The 23,721-nt window shown below is 50.8% G+C and overlaps 1 protein-coding gene across 2 annotated transcripts; it reads left to right on the top strand.

Moving 5' to 3' along the window:
• Positions 1–132: 132 nt before the first annotated feature.
• Positions 133–23,068, top strand: LOC144471576 (uncharacterized). 2 transcript variants are annotated; one of them, XM_078183746.1, is made up of 7 exons: positions 133–491; positions 2,552–2,803; positions 7,139–7,324; positions 11,927–12,029; positions 12,444–12,630; positions 18,447–18,594; positions 20,022–23,068. In XM_078183746.1, the coding sequence occupies exons 2-7, from the start codon at positions 2,651–2,653 to the stop codon at positions 20,166–20,168; spliced, it is 924 nt and encodes a 307-aa protein (XP_078039872.1). In that variant the 5' UTR covers positions 133–491; positions 2,552–2,650; the 3' UTR covers positions 20,169–23,068. The 2 variants fall into 2 exon arrangements, with proteins under 2 accessions (XP_078039872.1, XP_078039873.1); XM_078183747.1 differs by having other exon boundaries at positions 18,513–18,594.
• The last annotated feature ends 653 nt before the right edge of the window (positions 23,069–23,721 follow it).

Consider the following 23,721-nt stretch of genomic DNA (forward strand, 5'->3'; position numbering starts at 1 on the left):
CGCGTCGGTCGAGGGTGCTGCCGTGTTCCCTCGACGACGGCCCTGGTCACGAGCCAGCGGTAGTCGAAGGTCGAGAGTAGCGTATGCCGTATAGCGTAGTCCGTCGCGGTGTAGTAGCTGGTAGACGGGGCATCGACGTAAATCGTGACGTATACCGGGCAACGCAACGGTGTTGTACGTCGTTTCGCTTCGCGTGGCGTCGCGCGACGGTGGGATGCGCCGGTATGCGCTGGCATGCCGGGGAGAATCGACGTCGGCAACCAGAACAGGGTGGCTGACTCGAAGCCGGGGATTCACGGGGCGGTTGCCAGTCGCGTGCTCTCATCGTCGGGCGAGCAGCTTTTGCATGGACGTAATCGGTTTACGTCCGGGCATTTTCGCGAGTTCCTGCGCCGTCGGCTCGCCGCTGCTCGCGGTCTGTTCGCAGCCGGCTAGCAGCCGGCACGGCCCGGTCCCGGTCCCGGCGACACGCAAAACTTCCGTCTCGCAGCGTGAGTATTAAACTTCGTGCTACCTTTCCGCCGTGGTACGTCGAAAGTACACGTCGAACGCGGAAACACCAACGGGATCCGTTTGAACGAGCCGCCGAACGGCGAGCTTCAGCGCGCGATAGAAAAGTCCCGAACGGTAGCTCTTTTTTAACAATCCAAACCCCGAAGCAATTTCCAGCACGTTTTTGGCACGGAGATTTCTGATTCGACGGAGCTTCTTGTATTTCAAGTCGAACCGAGTTCTTAATTTCTTCTTATCTGCCTGTCTACCGTTCCACGCTTCGCCTGCTCGAAATAAGATCCGAAGTTCGCCGCTGATTCTTACAGAATTTCAGCCACAACCGCCGCGTCGAACGTTAGGCAATCGAACGGTCGGACAGTATTTCCGCGAGCCAGCGTAAGATTTTCATTAAACCGGGACGAGGGCGCGGGAGAGTTCGGATGCCGAGCGACGATGGTTTTTCATTATCAAAATGAAATTCGCGAAGCATCCCCCCTAACAATGTCGTAGCCGGCAGATAAAAAGATATCGATGAAATTATGCAGGCGTGCCCGGAAGTCTTTCCATTCTTCCTGGAAGCCATTCGCATTCCCCGCGTCGCGAGTCGGCCGTCGTCGTCGTTCCCGTCGTCGCTGGATATCCCGTTGTTCGTTTCGCAAACACATTTTTACGGATAAATCGATAGGGCGAACTTTCGTGTTTTCACGTAGTTTTATATTATTCATGGCACTGTTACGCGTTACTATAGTTTGATGGTTCTGTAATAAACCGGAGCTTTATCGACCCCGCGTCGGCCGCGACGTTTCTCGGACGAGCACCGTTCGATTAAAGACGAATCTCCCGCGAGTCGAATTCTTGAGATATTCGCGGCCGTCGGTGGACCGCTCGAAACGTCCGCAAAATTGAATCGTCGTTCAAGCTCGCGGATTCGCGGCTCGTTTCACGCGTCGCGCGGGGCGACTCGCGCCGTTCAATGTGTATAATTCGAGGAGAAATACGGTGTGGCAGGGAGAAAAAAAATGATCCGTCGCGGCGCGAATTATGAAATAAAAATGAGCCAGCGACGCGAACCGAGGCTCGCGGCAACTAGGCGCGCCGCTCGAGGGAGGAGAGTCTCGGAGGGTTGATTGATCTCCGCGGTACCACGGCGGAGAGGTTCTCGTGCAAACGAGATGTTCCGGTGCCCAGACAGCCGACGACGAGGACGCGACGCTCGACGCCCCCGTACGAACTGTCGCGCTTCTTTCAACCAGGATAATATCTTGTTAAATCGATAACAGATGATAAAACGCTGCCTCCTCGAGCGACGCGAACCTCGTACTTGTTAAACCGTCGTTCGATATTTTCGTCGACCGCGACCGCCAAAAAAAAAGGCAGTCGAGCACCAGAGCCTTTTTAATCGCCGAGATTTATCGCGGCTGTTATTCTTTCAAGCTTGTTACGTTCCGATACCCTTTGCTTTTTGCTTCGACGGAGACGTCTCCGCGCGAAACAGAACCGTTTTTCAGACGTTCGAATGCTTTGGACGGCCCGCTGACGGTCCTGCGGCGAACGATTCTCTAGAGAGACCTATTCACGAGATAACAAATTTAGACAACGTCAGTTTGGATAATAGAGACGTCACTGCGACTTCCGTGATTATTCAGGCCGACGCGGCTCGGAGTAGAAAGGGACTAGAAACGGAACAGTTTCGCGGCGGTGCCGACGACGTACAGTGATCCTCTACCATAATACCCAGCTGGGCTAGCTCATTGTAAAACATTTTATCCCCGGCATTTTAAAACGCATACAGTGTACAATGAATCTTGTGTCACAGCGGTGCATCGTCAGCCAATCAGAGAAAAGCAATTTTTGCATACTAGACCCTATATTTCTGAACGTTTTTGGGTACGGCAAGATGGTGAGGCAATACTGTAAAGCGAGCGGCATTTAGCTTGTTGGCCTCTCGAGACCTTCGGTGATACCGGAAAGGGCCGAGGAGAGTGGCCCACTCGAAGGGGAGCCCGGAGTCGTTTGTTCCCGGCCACTTCTAACGGCGCAACATCCATTTGATTTTCAGAAGGTCCGCTCCGCGTGCTCGCCCTCGCCACTCGAGATCCAGACGGCATGCCCGTGATTTGTTCGTCCTTTTATTAAGGGGAAGACACCGGGGGCCGAGATGGCGCAGGAAATCCCGGAGACGACGTATGTACCGGAAGTCGCGGAGGACGCGAGAAAGGAGCGGGAAAGGCGGACCGTTCAAGACGGGACTGCGCTCTGGAAGCGGCGAAAGGAGGAGCTGGAACGTCAGAAGCACCGTGAACAGCGTGAAGTATGCGTCGTAAACGGGCCTGTTGTGCCCGGCCCCCAACCCTCCCCTCCCTCCCGCCCGCTGACCACACTTTACCTTTACTTCCGCCCGGCGCCCGTTATCATTCCCGCTGATCGGATAAAGATCGCCGCCTCGTCCGCCGTGTCGCCCCCAAACACCCACGGCCCTCGGCGTTTACGACAGCTTCCGGTCCGATCTGTACCCATGCCCGTCGATTTACGAGTGCGTGTAAGAGATTTCCGTCGGTCCGTACGTCGTTTCGAACGCCGCCCGTCGAATACCGTCCGATATCGCGTGATCTCACCGCTCTCGCTCGAACGGCTTAGCACGAGAAACGGCTCGAGTTTCCTCCTCGAATTCATTCCTCTTCTCCAGACTGATTTCCAAGATTACGTCAAGATTCGTGAAAGTTTTTCTTCTTCTTCTTTGTCGGCGTTGCTTTCGACGTCGGATAAATGCTACGCCCTCCCCCGTCGTAACTAGAAATGATTAAACGTTTTATTATAATTTATACAGGGTGTCCCGGAAATAGTAGTACAACCAGGCCGGGGGTGATTACAAGAAAAGAAAATATTTTGGTATAACACTTTTTTCAATGTTACACATTTGAAACGTAAGATTACTGAGGCATTCGAAAAATTAAAAAGCGATAACAACTTGCTCCGTGGGTAAATCTTTCAAATCCATAAGCAATAAAATATAAAAACAAGAAATAAAAAAAAAATATAAAATTAAATATATAAAAATAAGAAATAAAAACGCACCAAGATGAATATTTTGCAAGTAAGCTTCAACAATTTTGGAAAGAGGACATAATGAGCCTTCCTGAGAGATGGAAGAAGGTTATAGAACAGAACGGTTCATATATAACATAATAAATCCACCTTAAACAACAAATATCCTGTATTCATTTCGCATCAAAAAAGGGAAGAAACTTATGGGACACCCTAATCCGTAAATCTTTCTGTACACTTGCAAAACATTCCAATGAGAGAATGCGTACAAATTATCCGTATCATGAATCCGCAATTCCGGCAACTCCGCCCGGAGCATCGTCTTATCGAAGCAAAGCAACAGCTTCGACAAGGAAGAATCGGAGTTTCGTCTAGTCTCAATGAGAGAACTGCGTACAATTACCCGTATCATCGAATCCGCAATTCCGGCAACTCCGCCCGGAGCATCGTCTTATCGAAGCAAAGCGACAGCTTCGACAAGGAAGAATCGGAGTTTCGTCTAGTCTCAATGAGAGAATTGCGTACAATCATCCGTATCATCGAATGCGCAATTCCGGCAACTCCGCCCGGAGCATCGTCTTATCGAAGCAAAGCAACAGCTTCGACGAGGAAGAATCGGAGTTTCGTCTAGCCTGGGCGAAGATGCAGTCTGCGGTTGCGACTGCGGTCGTCTCTCGAGTAAGAAGCCCGAGTGCCAAGCTTCCGAAAGCTGCTTCGAAGGGCGCGCAAAGGGTTACACGACTGTTGATCGAGGGGTGCTATCGGCTGCGCGCTTCGGCCCATCCGAGGAGGCGAGGGATTTCGGATTCCGTTTTCTTGCTGGGTACCTATTTACCTGCGCGGCTTCCGTAATGATTTCGTCGCTAGCCGCACCATTAACGGCGCGGCGGGGCTGTAAATACCGCGTGTGTGCTCTTGTCGCGTCGCTCTAAGAAACATTTCGCTAATGAGCGGAAACGTATCCACGTTGCCGCGTTAAACGGCGGCGTCGCGCCGGCTGTATTCGTCGCGTCGGTTGTCCGTTTCATTCGGTCGGCGACGGGAAAAGTCGCATCGCCGGGTCCGGTGTCCGGTGATCGAATTGACGGTTGCTCGCTCGGGCTAATGGAGACACAAAAAAAAAACAAGGGGAACGATTTCTCCGTGACCGGGACCCGCTCTTTTTTCATCGCGCCGCTGTGAAATTGTTTAACTCGATTCTCGTAGCCCGACCGACCACGCAGACCTGTGCTATACCTCTGCTTGGAAATCGACGAACCCGCTCGGTGGCTTGGCTGGAACGGTCTTGTTCCAAGGCTCTGCTAGCCGTAACGTCGTGTTACTTTCCAGTCACGCGGCCATTATTTGCACTCTTTATTGCTTTTCCTCGCGGCAGCGAATCCGTTTATTACAATAGTTTGCGACGTTCGTCTAGAACACGTAAATTCAGAGCGCGATCAATTTTGAATTCCGTGGGTATAACTCGATTCTGTGCCGAGTCTACGTGGACGTAGACGTAGAAGTAGAGGTAAATGTAGAGGGCAAAGGCGGAGCAGTGTGTCTCTCGTTGTCAGAAATGGAAACCCCGTAAGACTCGAAAGTTTCAAAGACCCGACATTTTCTTAAGCAGAATTAAATGGTTCCGCTGGAACGAAGGATTAAATTGAAAAGGTTCGCGCGCCGGGTTCACAGTTTTTTAACCGACCCTTTCTTTGCGAACGATTAGTAATTTAAGAGTACGTAATTTCGGAGAATGAAACGATCCTGGAATGAAGTTTCTCCTGGTGCCGAATGATGGCTGCAACTTGACCCAGTTACGCGGAGCATTCCCGCGAACAAGAACGGGTCGAGCTGCGGGTCGAGGGGTTGAAAAACTTCTGTATCGCCGTTTGCCGGTTCGACGCATTGGCTAATTCCTGTAAACGCGAGAATACAGTCGTTTTTCTCGCGTCGGAGTCGCTTCTCGACGAAGGTCGCGGATCTATGGTCGAACGACCCTATCATTCAAGATTGTCAAAAATCCTACATTAAATCAGTAAAGAGGAACAACTCGATTACAATAGTATGGACCTCTGCCCACATTGGTATCATAGGAAATGAGACAGCAGACAAAGCTGCCAAAGAAGCAGCCAACTCAACTTTCCTCAATTCTATAAATGACAAACTACCAGCAGAGACAACGATCCCCGATTTAACCCTTAATTATTCGCATTAAGAAAATCACCCAATTAGGCGCATGGGTTCTTAAATGACCCCAAAAAAACATTGGGAAATGAGTATCAAAAAGGAATAAAACTTAATGGATTTCTATAGTAATTAATAAAGTTCTTTAATATACTTAACTTTAAGAAACAAATACTTACTGTGACCCTGTGACCCTGACCCCATGCGCCTAATTAAGGGTTAACACTGAAGTCAAGAGAACACTGGAACAATGTTTGGAAAGCATCATCCCACCCACGAATAACCACCATTAAAGAAGATTTCTACGAGGACACCATAACCTCCAATCTACCCAGGAGGGACCAAGTCATAATTTCAAGGATTATAATAGGACACACGAGACTCACTCATCGATTCCAGCTTTCAAAAGAAGATCCTTCTACCTGTGTACTGTGCAACACCCGCCTTACAATGGACCATATCATCACACATTGCAGCAAATTCAACAGAACAGCATCAAACCTCTCTTAGAAGATAACCTGAAATCCCCAAAACAATCAGTAATCTTCTCAATTACTTAAAGGAAATCAAAATGTACAACGAACTGCAATCCCTCCATGTCGCTAATAACCCATCAGTAGTTGATGCGACAATAAATAACTATTAGGTCGTTCGGAAAGTCGTTTCGTTTTTTTCTTGGTGGAAATGAAACACAATAGATTACTAAACAAAAACTATTGCAAAGAATCAAACAAAATTTTTAGCAAACAAGACTTACTATATCAGTTGTCCAAATATATAATGATTATGTAGCTTAAGCGTGAAGTTGGCTGTGAAAAAATTAAGTCTTTTCTTGCGAAAAACGAAATTACTTTCCGAACAACCTAATACTTTAAAAAAAACAAAAGGTCGCGGATCGTTCCGCGGTCATAGTTTCCGCAGATTTGCGAGTTTCCGCGGCGAGGTCGGAGCGTTCGCCGACGGTTTCGCGGTGCACGGGAAATTGTGTAACGGGGTGACGGTAACGAATTTCGAGTTCCATGGCGGACGGACGGAGCTGATCCGCGAAAAAACGGCTGGTTGGATTTTCTGGGGGGACATTGAGCGTCCTCGAGGAAGGAGGTTTCGTCCTAGGACCGCTTCGCTCTTGAAAACTGTCCGGACAATGGAGTCTCGATAAGCGCGCAGCGGAATCGATCCCCGTCCTGTCGGACAGATTTCCCATTCGCGGCGCCATAGTGCTTTTCCTCGTGTTCCGTCTCCGTCATTTCGGACGGCGTATTTTGAAAAAGAAGTCGAACGAATTAGTTCCGCGTTCTCGGCGGAGACTGTGCGCCGCACCGGATTAATTCCGCTCGAAATCCGCTTCGAATCGGGTTTCGTGGCAAGCAGAATATTCTCGCGTGGAAAAATCAGGCTCGCACGGAACCCGCTCCCCAGCTCCGCTTTCTGATTACAGCTCCAGCAAATCTTGGAGAATTATTCACCGTGGGGGAAGCCAGGGGGTGGCGCGCCATGCGCGGCAACCCTTCGGAAGAAGAACGTTCCGTTGGAGCCGATCGAAGCGATCGAGCCCCCCAACCCCTTGGATCCACTCGAGTCCCTGGAGCACCTGGAGCTCGGGAGGTGTCCAAATTTCGGCCAGGTAATGCTTTAAGCAATTTATACATTATTCAGACTATCGTCCTTGTCGCCCGAGATGATCGAACGAGATCGCAGAACGTCACCAGCTACCCAATCGTTTTCGTTGGGATTAATTTAAAAAAATAATTATAATTGTGAAAAATATTTCTACGATATCGAAGCACTTTTACAAATTCGTACACGTTAAAAGTTCTTCGCTCTTTTTGAAATGGGAGGAGATAGACTGTCCTGCGATCTCTATTCATCGAATTGCCTCACGATCAACGATTATTTATTTGCCGGTGATATTTCAACGATTGCTACGGATCGCTAATTTGAATTCGAAAGAGTCGAGTGTCCTCTCGCTTTAATGCAACGTAATGTCACATTTTATAAAATAATCTGACCGATTCGAAAATGTGAATCTGCTTAAAGGATCGACAGCGTGGTAGGTAGCGCGAGCGTCGAAATATTTGTGCTCGGTTGTATCGTTCCCGACGACGCAAGCAATCGAGGTGCATTTGCACTGCTCGGTTCATTGTCGTCGATCGTTCCGGACCGAGCAATACGTAGTCCGGTCAAGAGCGTCGAGTGACTCGATCAACACCGAGCTGCTACGCGTTCCGATCCATATATTTTTCCTTTGATCGTGCCGCTGAAACGAGCGTCGGCCGCCGCGTTTGTTTTTCCTCCTGCATCGGAAAAATCCTTGGACAGCGCGCGGAGAATCGAACGGCTCGAATTTTCCACGCAGCCCGGAAAAATGTCGGACAAATGGCGCGCGTGGTTCGGCCGTTTTTTTTTTTCACCGCAAGTGCTGGAGGCTCGTCGCGACGACTATTAAAAATCCGGCCCACGCTGTTGCACCGTGAAAACTCGTGACAAAGGCGAGAATTTCTCCGGAAATTGGATGTTATTCATTCGTGTTATTGGGGCCCGGCAATTGTCCGACCAAGAGGGCGTTCAATTGAAAACGCGCGAATCCGATTCGCAAGCGGCTCGATCGCGCTCGATCGCCGCTTTATTTCAATTAGTCGCTCGGTCATGTCCGACTAATTACTTTCTCTTTCTCGACGCGCGCCGAGAAAACATTCCGGCGATCGATTCCATCGATCGGCGCCAATCGTTTAGATTTCCGTGCAGCCACGAATCGAAATGCTTGTGTTGGGTATGGTCGGCGTTACACAGAAGTATACGCCCGATCAATAATTACCGTCACCCCTTACAGTAGTTGGTCCTACACCTGCATACCTTTGGATCGCTGCTGGATAAGTCAGCGACGATCGACATACAAATTTTCTTCGTTCCAATTGGCCGACTACTCATTACTAAGATAGGATCCATGGCGGATTGGAAGCGCCGTAAAATTATGGGGATGTGTCCGTCAGCTTCGGGAATAAGAAAGCCATGCAGGAGTAGGTCCTTTATTGCAGTTACAGATGCCGTCGCGACTAAACGATGCATTCGAAATCATCCTGCGTGCAAATACATATTTCTCTATCGTTCGAAACTGTGTTCCTTTCGTTAACCCTTAATTAGGCGCATTAAGAAAATCACCCAATTAGGCGCATGGGCTCTTAAATAACCCCAAAAAATGGGGTTAAAACATTGGGAAAGGAGTATCAAAAAGGAATAAAACTTAATGGATTTCTATAGTAATTAATAAAGTTCTTTAATATACTTAACTTTAAGAAACAAATACTTACTTTGACTCTGTGGCCCTGACCCCATGCGCCTAATTAAGGGTTAAACTACGAACTGCTCGCCCGTTAGAAAATATTTAGCGCGCTGCGGCGCGAAGGGGCTCGAAGGTTGCTCTCGGAATTAGGCCGGTGCCGCGCGGCGTGTAATTCGCGGGGAAGGATGTCGTTCCGGGTCTTGTTATCCTGGTAGTTACGAGGACTGTTATCGTCGTAAAGAAGCCTCCAGCTATCGGCCGATAATAACCGTGCAAACGTTTGCCCTCGGTATATTGGCTCGGGATCCGTGGTTCGAGAGCTGGTTGCGGAGACGATTTGCAATTCAAAGTTCGAAAAGATTGTGTGCCGCCTCGAGCTCGGTATACCTAGCTCCGCGTCCTCGAAATCGCCGGTTTGTTTATTTTAAGACGCCGCCCAGCACCCCAAGCCACCCCCGCGACGGTAAGCAGCGGCGCAACGAAAATAGGACGGTGCGTGCTAGCGAAATCCCCGCGAGTACCGGACAGCTGGAATTCTCGTTCGATCCGCTGCGTTACGTACCTGATTCGGACATTTTCTTTTTCTTTGCTTAGAACCATGCGGCAGGTGCATAGCGATGTTCTATCGGGAAGAAGCGCTTTCTATCCGACGCTGCTGCGGACGCGTGCCGACGCTGTCGCGTGTTCCGTTTCATTCAGCGTAAAGCTTGCATTCGTTCTGTCCGCATATATGGTACACATACGTGTAACGCTTCCCCCGCGTGCGTCGATATTCCGTAAAATCGATTGACCGGATCTCCGAGAAAGATTCCATGAATTCGCCGGCATCGATCCTTTTACGCTCGGAATCCAGTTGGATAGCGACGTTATTCGCGGGGGACGAGTCGATTCGCCTTGCAACCGTCTAATTCGTTCACCTGTCCTTTCAATGATCGACCCGCGCCTCTGCATAGAAATAGAAGTAGAGACGCTCCTTGTATTCCTTGTGGTTTGCGGAAGTGGCAAGCAAACCCTGGAGAATCTGTTTAACATGCTGCGACGCCCTTTGCTTAGCTGGCGGCCTTCTGGCCCTGGGGTCGACCCGGTCCTGGCGGAGCTCCTTGGAGGGATCCGAAGTTGCTGGGGGTGCGGTTCCTCGAATCCTTGGTACGCACCACTATCCGATGCGTCGAGCACGATGGTCGTCGCACGACCAGCTTGCTAGTGTCTTGCCTTAGCGTCTTCCGCACTTTAGGCGTAGCTTGTCTGGTATGTAGAGTACGTCTAGGATTGACCTTGGACTGTTCTCGAAGATGCAGTCACGGCAGCTGCTCAGAATCGTTTCGTTTCTTCCGCGTAGTTCTTATTCTTGAACGGATGCCGACGTTTCGAGCGATGTTCTTGGACGATTAAAGAGACAAGGGGCAAACGACTTGTTGGCGTTCTCTTGGCGTCCATTTGCCAAGAAAACGTTAATGGTGGCTCGAGTCGCGCGAATAAATTCTTAAGAAAGCGACTACCCATTTGCCGTAGCGTAGCCTCGATTACACGGGATCGAGGGAACGTGGTCCACCGGTAAAATCAATGGTCTATGGAATTCATTGTCATTCCTCGAGAATGAATAAAAGGACAAGCGAGTCGTGTGTCGCGTATAGCTTCGACTGGAATTCGAAGCCACGACAAAGATCTCTCGAGAACGTCCGACTCGGGATTCGCTTCGACGACGCCTCGCCCTCAACGTTTAATCAACCGATGCAGCACGCAGCGTGTAACCATGCCGCGTTGCTGCGTAATTGAACGATCTTTGCTAGCCAGCATCCACGGCCGGGGGAAGTTTAAACCGATATTTATTACGGCGTCCCGCTTCGGGCAAGTTTGTTGCTCGGTAACGGCAGAGTCCTCCCAGTCATTGGTCTTCCTCAGACTTTTCGGGCTCATCCCCCCCGTTCGTCTCTCCTCGTTATCGCTCGTGTCTCGAAACCGTTTTCTCTTTCGCCCTCTCTCGCGTTCCCGCTCTCTGACAGCGATACGAGACATGAATTTATGGGGGACGGATTTATGGATGGTTTTCTTATTTTTCTTCATAATAAACCGCAAGCCCCCCGGACCCGGCTAACCAGCTAACTAGAACGACGTTGATGAATGAACCCAGGCCGGGTGTTAACTCGAGACCAGACTATCCGAGTCCTAAGTGATTACCGATTAACCGCTGATAAATTCTTCCACGACGGCTCCTCGGTACCCTACCTCCACCAGCCTGCCTCTCCTCGCGCATCGAGAGCAGACTTTCTTCGATCTATAATCTATCCTCGGGTTCGGTTATCTCCGCGCGGCCGGCTGCCAGACGAGCTTCGAGTTGCCGGAGGATCCTCGAACGTCCTCGCCGTGACGGAGATTAGTACGAGAGACCGATTGAACCGGACGATAGTTTCGTCAGGGTCCCGGCAACTGCTGATCGAGATAGAAGTCTAATTTCAGTTTGATCACGGCCCAGGGGCGAACGGGGACGACGGTAGCCTCGTCGTGGTTTCGATTCGAATCTTTGCTAATAAACACCCTGGCCAGGCTCCGTCAGCCTCGGACGGCTCATCGCCGATCAGCAGCGCTCTGCAGCGTGCGCTGTTTATCTAGAGCGATCGGATTTTCTCGGCAATCATAGATAGCGCGGGGATGTCTTTCAGACGTCTTAAAGACGTCCGTTTTAAGGCTTAAGACGTTCAGATCGAAAAGGAACGTGACGCGGTGATCGGGATCGTTTCGCTGGCTTCACCAGGCTTTACGATACTTTTCTCGCTGGACGAATTTCCAACGCTGTAGCGTATGTAGAGAAGACACGCTGCCTGCCGGCACGTAGCACGAATCCAAGGAACGAGTTTATCGACAGCTTCTGCTGAGCCTAATCGAGTCAGCGTACTCTGTACGTCCCCACCAGTTGCATGCGTCTGGTTACATTGTACGGTGTTGCAGGGATGGACGAGCGATGCGACGATCGAGAGGATCCATCGGAAGCATATTAATCCCATGGACGTCACGGATACGAACAGGTTCTTCGATGACAAAGGGACGCCAGGTAATCCCGTTATACGTGCTCGTTGATCTGACGCTTTGAAGGTCCCACGGTGGACGAGCTCCTGCCGAGGCTTTCTGGTGCCGAGTGTCCCTCAAGGGCGTTCATTGCGATAAACGTCACACACTAAACGCTAAACGTTCGATGCTAAACGTTCGAAGTCTATGGAAAATAGTAATAGGACCGTCGGTCCGACCAACGACTGACTCGTACTACTTTTCTGTACGGAAACTATAAGCGCTGGTTTGTTCTACTTGGTTCCCAAATGATCGAACTCTCCCTTCTGCTCGGTTAATAATGGCACACCCATACTACTTGCATGCCATGCGATTGGTTCTCGCACCTGAATGTTTCAACAGCTCGTCGCAAGCTCGTCGCAAGCTCGTCGCTCGGTTAACGGATTAATTCGTTCCGCAGGTGTCGTCCCGGGTATGCCGCCGGTGGAGGAACCGATGCGCCGATACGACGAGGAAGTTCAGGTATACGAGTTGACCGGGGGCGTGGAATTGGTGCCGCTTTTGACCAGCAGGCGTTATTACTCGCAGCCACAAAGCACTCGTTACGTCGCGACCGACGCTACGCGGCCTGGATACACGATAGAGCCGTACGTATCGTATGTGAAATGAAATTTCAATTCCTCTCGGCGCGGTCTTTGTTTTCACTCGTCTTTGCCTCACCCGCCGTTCTTTCATCTCTCTCTCTCTCTGTCTCTTTCTCTCTCTCGCTCTCTTTCTCGCCTCCGATCATTCCGTGCATCCCTCTCGACACGTTTCACACGTACGTAACTGCAGCTACGGCACTCGAAATTGCGAAACGCTTCGTGTCAGGTTACACCGGGTTCGCTGGACCTTTTTCAGGAACTAGTTAATAGTAAGACGGCATACACAGCTTTTGTAGGGCGAGGAACGAAAGGTAGAGGAGCAAAGTGCTTCCCGTTGGAACTTTATTGCCGGATCGATCCGTTTTCGGCGGAGTCTCGCTGGGTCTCGCTGCGTGGAATGGTCGAGATCGTTTAAGGGAAAGAGCCTCGATAGAACAAATAGACGGTTTCTGGATTTCCTTTGAACCTAGAACGGAATTATCAAACTAGAAGTTTGGGAAATTTCGGTGCGGCTTCTGACCATCGCGGCAACTTTCTAACTCCGACTTCGGATAATTTCTACGTCCAGAGGATACCACGGTCGCGTTACTATTTCGAGAAAGGTTAAAAACCTGGTGGTCGGACCAGTTATATCGCGCGACCGAAGTTTACCGTCTATTTCCAGGACGAGCCGGTTCACGCTGTTTTACATTTTCGGTTCCGCCGGTAATTGGAGCAAATTTCGAAGACGTTTATTGTAGTTTTTCGCGGCGCGACGAGGCAATGTTCAAGGTATCTCTCTCGGCCGGGAAATGGGCCGATAACAATATGAAAACTCAACGAACCGTGCGCCTACAAATAGAAGCGGGGGTTCTTGCTCGCTCCGAGACGGTGTGGCGAGCAAAGGGGGACGACGACGACGACGCTATAACGCCGTAACAACGTTGCAGATAATCAGCCCATTGACCCGATCTCTCTCTCTCGCGACCCCGACTACTTCGGCTGGAGAGCTGTGCACCCTCTTTACAGAGACGTGCCCCCCCCCCCCCTTCCCCCCGAATGTTTGTCACCGTTAGAGTCTGTCGGTCCGTGTACCCGTCAACAAGGTTTCCCCACGGGGCCGGTCGACCGGCGTCGGCCCCTTCGAGGGCCCTTTCGAAGGCGTTCGGGTAATTACGCGTTGAAAAATCGTTCGAGACGGTTTCCTCGCCGAGCGTTGTCTCTCGCGCCGCCGCTCGTGCTCCTTTTGCTTTTCCTCGTTCACTTTGAAATATCGCTTCCCTTCTTCCGGCGTTAGCTCGATGAAAAAAATCGAGAAAGAGACGAGAGAAATCCGCCGCGAGGCCGCTCGGTATTTTTCCTTTGGATGCGCGATGCGCTCGAAAGGAACCTTCCTCGTTGTTTTCGGCGATCCTTGGAAAACGCCCTGCTTCCCAGGGTAAACTTTCAGCTATTGAACGGGCTAAATAGCACGAATTCTAGCACCGGCGATTCGCGTCTCTCTTCTTTCTTCGATAATCAGCAAGACGAAGCTGTTGGAAGCCGGCCGACGAGAAGCCAAGTGGGTTAAAAAACGAATTTTCCCGTTAGCACGGTCGTTGGCGCGTCTTGGATTTCCTTCCGCAGTCCCGCGGGCCAGTCGATAATCGAGGATGATTAATTGCCGCACGTTCCACGAACGTCCGAGCGTATTATAAACAAGGTAACAGCGACGACCCGCGACGGCCGCTTCGTACAGAATTCCATTAAACGCTATCAAAGTGTCCTTGATTATGCGTCAGCCGGCCGGTGTTCGGCCACTCGGCACGAATATCGCTGGAATATCCGTGCAACGTTTATCTAGAACCCGATCGCTGCTTAGAAAAATTTCGTTCATTCGGTTATCGAATAAAGCGATGCGTTGCGAGCGAAACGAACGAAATGTGAAATGGACGTTGTTACGGCGTTGTCGCGCGAATAATTGTTAACAGATATTTTTCTGTCCTCTAATCTTTTAATCGTCGAACATCTACTGCTGGCTTGTCTCGCGGTGCTCGCTCCAATTCGCGCCACGTCCTTGTTTCAACGAAGAAACACTTTCTTTGGAGAACATTCCACGAGAAAAGAATAGACCCCGGGACGACGATGTAGCGGTCTTATTTCCAACTTCTCGCTCTTTGTTTAGCCCCGGGCCGAGGAAAACTCGTTCCCGCCGTGGCAGAATATCCGGGGCCCTTTTCAACGATCTCCGCTCGAATCCCCTGCAAATCATCGGTGGGGGATGAACTCCGGGTCGACACCAGACTGCCTCGCATTTATGTCCCGTTTAACTCCCCGTAGCCGCGGAGACGTTAAATATCCATACAGTCCGCTACGCGTCGTTTAATAAATTCGACGGGCGACGGATCGATGAAAATTTCACCGAATCGTTCCCTCGATCGGTTGAATTATTTCGTTCTCCCAGACTGGAAATTCCTGGAGTTCGATTAATATTAATCCGTCCTTTCGTCGTTCCAGTTTCGTCTCCATCGGCAAGAACTGGCGACAGAATTTACGTGGACAAAATTACAGTCCGGTTTTATTCGTAATCGGGACGGATCGCTAAAAATCGTCTCGAATTGAGTGTGTAGCGCCCAGTCGTGCGCACAAGAGAAAGTCTCTTCTTCGTGCAAACAACGAACGTAATTTACGACTCTCGTTCGACGAAGCTATTTTTGAGTCGACATTTTCCAGATCTTTGCAACGTATGTTTATTAGAGTCTTTTCCGAAGGTCCTCAATAGCAAACAGAGACCGTCGTAAATTAAGGGATTATCTGAAGGGCACTTGGGCCGGACGCGCATCGACTTTCGTGCACGTGGGTCCAGCACGGGTGGCCTGAAGAAAAGTCCCACGTTCGCACGGTGAAACGCATCCCCTCCGGTCACCTCGCCGTTCCGAAAACAAGCACGCCAAGGGCGTAAGGAGTAGGCGGTGATACGGAAAAACGAACAGCACTGATTGGAAAATACCCAGCGCGCGGGTTAGCCAATCAGGGTTGTTTCGGAATTTTACCAGGGCAAGCGCGAAGTTATAGTTTTTAAGAAACACACTTGGTTACGACGCGTCCTAAGGTTAACGTCGTGAAAGCACACTCTCCGTGAGGACATACCGAGTCACTTAGCCATCGGAGAGATATTGTATATTTGTATATATATTAGTAAAAAAACAGTAACTTCACATCGCGTACGATTAATCCACCTATCTACCCACAAGTGCAACTTGAACAGTTGACGATTCGATGGGAATCGGTGTTGGTTTTTCTGCCGGCTTCGTAATCCGCTCGGTATTAAACTCCTCCAGTGTTTTCAGTGCGTAACGCGTCGCCTAAGCGGGCTTATTAAGGGGTAAACACCCTTGGTAGACTGTGCGTCTCCGGTGTACGTGTCCCAGAGGCAACGACCCGCTTATCCTTTCTTACGCGTTTTCGGGCTGGCTCAACTCTCGGGGCGTGCACGCCCGTGCACCCGGACGAATTATTTCACCGAGCGCGACCCAATCCCCCCGTAATCCGAGTAGATTTTTGCAATTTCACCGTTTAAAAGCTACTCTTTTCGGTCGAAAAGGGCGCGACGCGGGGGCTGCTTGAGAGTAAACTTTGGGAAGGGTTCAACCGGACGATTTCTATTGTGGCCCAAGAACGGAACGGATCGTATTTCTCTCGGGAAGCTACGATCCGCGCGTCCCGTAATACGCGGCATTATTCGACGCGTTCGCGGTTAATCCGCGCTTTTCACGGCAAACCGGTTCTTTTCGCTACGCGGTGAAATCTCGGAAGACGCGCGGGGGGAACCCTCGCGATCGTTATTCTTCGGCTGTTTGAAATTCAAATTTCGAACGAGTCCGTTACTCGCGTTCGAGGTTGGCTTCATTTTTAACGGCTGTGTTTACAGAAACGTCGCGGTCCCGTGTCGCGCACGTCGCGTTCCGAAAGTTCTTAAAAGGATCTTTATTTCGTCGTCGGGTCTCCCTTGGGAATGATCGCGGCACGAATGTGTAGGAAATAGAGCGGCGAGGAGCGTTCCGCGCGTGCTTTCTACGTGCACGTCGGCGCTCCGTGCATCGCTCTGTCGCAGCTCGTTTTATACCAGGCATCGTTTCTCCGCGAGCCGAAGTTGACCTCGTTTATTCAGTTATCCGTGAGGGAACATCGGTGAAAGGTTCACGGGAGCGTACCGCGCTCGGATAATATTCGCATAAAAATGCGAGCGGAACGGTGAAACAACCGAGCAATAATTCTCCCCGGGCGATACAAGTTCGCCGGCGCGACGGCGGAAGTTGGTCCGCACCGATGGAAGCGTGGCAACAAGTATGTACCCGCGAACGCGTTTTCCCCTCCACGCGTATCCTCCGTCGTAAAAGGTATCTCCCCTGTTTCCCAGACGGAGAGATGCTCCCTCGCGCGCCCGGATGCACTTGGACCCGCGCGAACGCGAACGGAAACAGCGAGCGCGTTTCATCGAGACGGCCGTGGCAACTTTCGAACGCGACGAGCCAATAAAAGTTTTATAGTTCGCGGCAAGTTTATTGGCCGGATGGAAAAACCGCGTTGGCTGCTTGTTAAAGAAAAATTACACCACACGCGGCCGTGTTTCCTTGATTAACGCCGCCGCCCCCCCCGCGTCGCCCGGCGAAGATCCGACCCGGAATCGTAGAGCTCTCGGCGCGAGATCCGATCGCTATAGCGAATCGTATTACGAGTTGGCTCGAACTCCGCCGCCGCGTATCGAGATGCGCCCTTGGTTCTCGTCTAATCGAGACGCGAAGATAATTCGCTCGGACCAACTCCGAGCTAATTAGGAGGTCCTGAAACTGTACAAGGCGTGATCCGAGGTGTACGATATCGCAAGTCGGACTATGACGAAACATGCGACAGGCTTGGTTCTATTTAAACGGGTTTTGCTTACGCGTACTATAATTTGGACCTAGTTTTAGTATAATTTGGACCTAGTTTTAGTATAATTTGGACCTAGTTTTAGTATAATTTGCAAGATCGAGACCCAATTTCGTTATAAAATTCAAGCAAACGTAACGAAGCCTTGCCCGGTCTCGATCCGGCCAAAGTTCGATAACTGTTTGGTATATCCTAAGCGGATCATTTGTAAATCGTTTCACAAAACGCAAACGCTCGAATCTGGCGAGCAGAATGGGAATGAAAAAAAAGGCAACGATGTAAGTTGATGTTTTTTTCCTCAATTCCCGTTCAACAAGTTGGACCGCGGAGGGTTAAATCGAAGCAATTCCGCGGCGCCGCAGCTGTTACCGTAAGTTTTCATACGCATCGTAATGAGTGTCGCAGCCATTTTGCCTGCCTCGCGGGAATTACAAGTTATTGTTCGCATATTTATACCGGGAAGGGGTTTTGCCTTTGTGTTCCCATCCGGGATGAAAGGTTCGCGCGCCCGGCGAGCTGCAATTTCGCCCGGGCGTTTTCCAGAGCGCGCGCGCGCGCGCGCGCGCCGAGCAATTACAGACTGCAATTTCAGCCGTTTTTGATCAGGCATTCGACGACGTCTGGTCGAATGTCTGGGGGAAAAAAAACGCCCTGTGCGCGCGTGTCCCTGGCTCCTTTGAACCGGAGAATCGCCGAATTAATTGTGACCGGACGGTCGCGTCGCCTCGCGTCGTTACGATCCAATCGGTGCTCGAATTATTTCGCCTCGCCCCGGCTGGTGAGAAGTTCCTCGAGAACGAGTCGCGCGCGTGCCCTCTTCGGTCCAGTCTCATTTCATTTTCGCCCGCGTCGCCTCCTGACAGCAATTTTTAGATGAATACGCTGAGCGGACGGTCGCACGATCGATACAACGACTGTGTGTGTTTAAGTATGGCCGCGAGGCGAGAGACGCTGTCGAACGCACGGAGGTCCATTCACGCCGCTTTTGTCGGCAGATTGCGAAGGCTGGGGATCGGGAACCGCGAGTACATTGCCGAGCTCGTCGAGCAAATGCGACGGAAACGGGAGCACGCATTGGTAAGTGGAGAACGATCACGATGAATCGCGTAACAGCGGTTTGTGCCCGCTTACCTCGCCTAGCCCGACCGGTAATAGCATCGATCGCCGCGATCCTCTCCGCGCCGAACGCCGTTCGGGCCAGGGTTCTCGGCTAGGAACGCGCCAAGTTACCTGCAGGCGCACCACTCGCTCCGATTAAATAATAACGCGGTGAACCCGAAAGCGATCGCTTCGATTTCAGCCGGGTCGACGGCACACGATTCACCCACGATCCTTCGAATCGATCACGATCTCCTTCGCACCGGTGCTTATATTTTATCGGGACGGACGAAAATATTTTCTCGAACCTCTTCTGCTCGCGAATTAATCGGGACGCTATATTCGGCGACCACACCGCTCTCTCGAAATCGCTGAAATCCAAGGAGCAATTTACGTGACGAAAATTGCATTTCTAATTCTTGATATAAACCACGTGTTCCTTGTTTCTTGAGTCTGCATTTTCGTATTTATTTCTATTTTTGTTAGATACTCGGCGGTCGTTATCGATCGTCAGAGAATTAATTGTTATCCGAATTTCTTTCAAAAGTTCCCTGCATCGTGTTATGCAACGAACTACTCTTGTCGTTCGATCAATCACTGATCTATTAGGTTACCCGCCGAGTCGAATCTGCTGTGCCAAATAAAAATTCGTACATTCTTTAATATCCGATCACTCCTAAATAAAGCTCGGGTTTTCGGTGATCGATACGCCGCGATGACGCACGGATAAATTTACATCTAGTCGGGAACTTATTATTATTCGCTTATTTCATTTCCCAATTGCAAAACTGATTACAAGAGGAAGATGGCTGAGAATCGAATTCGTCTTCGTCTTGATCTCGTGCAAATCCAACCGCGCGCCGTTGTTCGACTCGCCGCCTTCCTGTAATCGCTTCACCGCGCAAGAATGTATCCGAACGGTGTAGACAGAGTTACGATCGGCCGGGCATCGGGCAAAACTTGAAATTCCTCTTCGTCCCGGATTGAATTTTCGCGGTCCCGAGATTAAGATCGAAAACCGTCGAATTCGCCGCGCTAACGAACCGGCCGCGCGCGCGCGCGCGCTCGTACGCCAAGACAAACCCCGTCAAATTAATTGAAACTAAGTTTCTCATCGAATGAGACGAGCTGCTTCGCTGTTTGAATAATGATATTGAAACAATTTCCGGCAAATATCAGCCGGGCTTTGTCATTAGGCGGCCGCGCGCTCGCGGGGCTCAGACGTCGCGGCGAACGAGTAGTAACGGGTGGTTCCGTTTGATCAGGACTTTGAGTTACTCCTCGCGCGGGTTGGGCGGAAGCCTACGGTTCTCCTCCAAGTATGCAATTAACTCTAGAGCATGCAGACATAGGGGGAGGGGTAGGAGGTCACGCGGGCGTGTATTCAGGCCAGATTCTCGTTCCAGGAGGAACGACGGATGGAACAAGAGAGCTGTCGCAGGCACTTCGATACCTGGAGGAGGCTCTGGGGTCGACCGGGCCACGGCGCCCCCATAGATCATGCACATCGTAACAATCTATACAACATCCTCTACCGTCCGGCCATCTATTGAATTTCCGCCTTGTACTTGCCACGGCGCTTACCGCGCGCTCTGCAGTTCCGCCGGCGGACCGGAAGCGAACCCTTTACTACCATCTGGACGCACCGTACCGCTCCCAACGATCACGGCGAATTTACTGTACGGGACGCAGGAGCGAGCGTGGTTTCCAACAGGATGGTACAGCGGCGGAGAAAAAGGGAGAAAGAGAGAGAGAGAGTAGCTCGCCCCGTTCGAGCAGATAAGAAAATTCGAATAACGAAGCACGGCGAGCGGAACCACCATGAGATGGATTGTTACGAAATCGTTCGAGTCGTTTCTCGATGAAACGTCGAAGGGAACGAGAAGCCTGGAGAAGTTGCGCGGCTGGGAGCCGGAAGTGACGTAACAGGTGATGTAACTTCCGTAAAGGGAAAGATGAAAATGGTGGACCGTCGACGATTCGAAACGGCTCGGGCTGTATAATTAATTGACAGTTTTGCATAAAAAGAGAGGGAGAAAGGGAAGACGGTAGCGTCGACAGCGAGGCGAGTTACGAGTGGAAGTAGAGAACGAGTATCGGGTTCGTAGGTGGATACGACGCGACGAGCTCTCGTTAAAATATTTTTCTTCTGCTCGAAGCTAGTTTAAACGGCGCTTAATAGTCCGCCGAGTCGGCCGCTTCGAGTCCCCGTTGTAGCTACAGCTGCCGGAGCTGGCAAGTTCGCCTCGCGCTTCTTGGAATCGCTTTCGAACTGTTTATGGAATAATTAGGGGTGCTCGGGTGCCGGTTCCGCGACCCATATTAGCCAAAGTGCTCCCCGCCATCTTGCAGCCGGCTCAGCCATGTCCCCGCCACGGATTTTCATGGAACCTACAGCCATTGGTGGTCCACCGAATCGCCTTTTTTTTAGCTGATATTTTCTCGATGATGCGGATAGATCCGTTGACCCTGTTTAGCCGCGTTAAGCTGACCTTCTCGGTACGCGAACGAGTTTCAAGGGAATAAATCAAATCCCCGTGGTTCAGCATCGCATTCGTTTTCCCGAAACTTTTTAATCCTGTGCTACATTGCCGTTGAATTACATACCGGTCGGGCTTAACGCGGGTGTCCCGCGTGCCAGCAGGTTTTATAGCCGAGCAAAACAGAGCCACGGAACACGGTCGAACGCTATGTAAGCCGGAGGTTACATTCGTGGCAAAATCCGAGACGATTCGGTCAAAGAATCTCCATAGGAATCGGTCCACGATTTCGATCAAAGTCTGCCCGTCGACGTCGATCCGGCTTGTAGTCGTAGCTCGGCTAGTCCCACAAGGAAACACGAAGCGGACTGAAACGTCACGTACCATTTTTATTTCTACGTAGTTCAAAACAACGCCTCCGCTGAGAGACAATCGTAAAACAAGCAAGAATAGCAGTGGGGCCGCTCGGTCATGACTGGAATCGCGACGACGCGATTCTTGCTCGAGGACAACGGGAACGAGCTATGTCTCTCTCTCTCTCTGTCTCTTTTCTCTCTTTCAAAGAAGAGGAGGAGAATCGCGGCACGAACAGGTCCTAAGAAGCGATTGCGTTTAATAAACGGAGCGCTTTGTCATCGACGCGCGACCATTCGTCTGACAAGGAACAAACGACAAATTGGGATCGCTTTCGATCTCTGACATCTCTCTTCCGTCGATACGAAGGACGATTGTATAAAATTGTTTCTCTGCTAATTCATTCAGCTTTCAAAACTACAATGGTTAGACTACCGTCAGATACTATTTTCTTTTATTTTCTCTTTACTTTATTTTTATGCCGATTAAGCTAGATCGAAAGAGTAGAGAAGAATCTTGCTAAACAACATTAAGACACTGTACATTTTTACATAGCAATTATCGATGAAGATGAAATATCTCGTGCCGTTGACAAATTAATTATTCAAACGATCATCGTAAATTCTGCGCTTCTGTCGTTCCCTCTCTCTTTTTCTCCGATTGCTTGCTCCGGTAATGCTCACGCCACTGTCTCGCAATCGATAGTCTTTTCGCATACATTTACTCCGATCTCTCACGCACACCGTTTGCACACGGATTCGTGATAAAGGCAGCTTACGTTGTCACCTTCCCGCACTCGCTCTTCGCGTTGTTTATCTGTCGCGGATGTATATTGTTCGCGCGATGGACAGTCTCTGGATGCTGCTCGACGGTACAAAAGCTGGCATCACGTTTGCCACCGTTCGACGATATACGACACCCACGCTTTTAAATATTAATAAAAGATCTCAGCTGACCTCTCCAAAGTCCCAGAAATGTTGTACACGACTATACTATCGAGCAGAAGTTATTTCGCAACTCGAGCAGGCCGAAGCTCTCTAAATTTCAACAACCCCATTAACCCTTTCGCTACGGCAGTCCGTTCCGCGGGAGTTGCGCCGCTGAACGAGGCAACGCGCCGCGCAGTGCGCATGATGCGCGTCGGTAGTCTTCGATGTTCGCACTTACGTCTTTAACCCTTTCGCGCCGAGCGCCGCATATACGCGGCATCCACTCGACGGATATATCCGCCGTTCGGCTCTGCGAGTTTCCATGTGGATGACGGATATATCCGTCGTTCAGCTCTGCGAGTATCCATGTGGATGACGAATATATCCGTCGTTCGGCTCTGCGAGTTTCCATGTGGATGTCGGATATATCCGTCGTTCGGCTCTGCGAGTATCCATGTGGATGTCGGATATATCCGTCGTTCGGCTCTGCGACTTTCCATGTGGATGACGGATATATCCGTCGTTCGGCTCTGCGAGTTTCCATGTGGATGACGGATATATCCGTCGTTCGGCTCTGCGAGTATCCACGTGGATGTCGGATATATCCGTCGTTCGGAGCGAAAGGGTTAAATTTTGAATCCGCGTTGACATCGCGCGCGCGCGCGTCCAGGCCACTCGCCGCTCGGCACGCGACCAACAAAAGAAACGCGCCTCGTTACCCTCGATACAGCCCGGCCCGAAAAACTATATTGGTTATTTCAGCCAGCGCGGCTTCAAAGAACGCAGGCCGGCGACGAGAGAACAAAGCCGGAAGGCGCGCCGCGCCGGGGCTGAAGTGTTTGCAATATTGCGTGCCACGCTGAACAGCGAGTGGGCACGCGTCTGAACGCTGCCGCCCCCGCCCACGCGTGCCTACATTTGCTTTCGGTTCTAATATCCCTGGGAAAGGTTCTATGGAAATTGCTTTTATCGAAAATGGAATTCTGCCGTCGCCGCGAACGACCGACCGACCAACAGACACGTGTCGCCGCGTGTATGCATATCATGACGCGTGAATTTTTCCGCTTTTTGTTGAGTCGAATGACTTCGTTGCGTAAACCTTTAGAGAAGTCGAAGCTCCTCATCTTTCTTCGCTGGCGCGGCGCATCGCGGCGGAATTCGCAACTCGACGAGCTTTCGGTTTCCCTTCGATGGTGTCCGAAGGACTCGAAACGCTCCTGAGCTTGCTTCGGCTTGTACATTCACGAGCCACTTCCCGGTTGTTTGGCCGACCGGGTATCGTCGTCGCTCTGCGAATTTTCAACGCCAGCATCGTCGAGCCGCCTTCGAACTGGCATATTGGT

Source organism: Augochlora pura, chromosome 6 (genome assembly GCF_028453695.1).
Source record: "Augochlora pura isolate Apur16 chromosome 6, APUR_v2.2.1, whole genome shotgun sequence".
Taxonomy (NCBI): Eukaryota; Metazoa; Arthropoda; class Insecta; order Hymenoptera; family Halictidae; genus Augochlora; species Augochlora pura.

Coding starts and splice junctions, on each gene's coding strand:
- LOC144471576 (XM_078183746.1), top strand. CDS start 2,651: ATGGCGCAGGAAATCCCGGAGACGACGTATGTACCGGAAGTCGCGGAG. Junction 2,804..7,138: donor AGCACCGTGAACAGCGTGAA/GTATGCGTCGTA, acceptor TTCTGATTACAG/CTCCAGCAAATCTTGGAGAA. Junction 7,325..11,926: donor GGTGTCCAAATTTCGGCCAG/GTAATGCTTTAA, acceptor ACGGTGTTGCAG/GGATGGACGAGCGATGCGAC.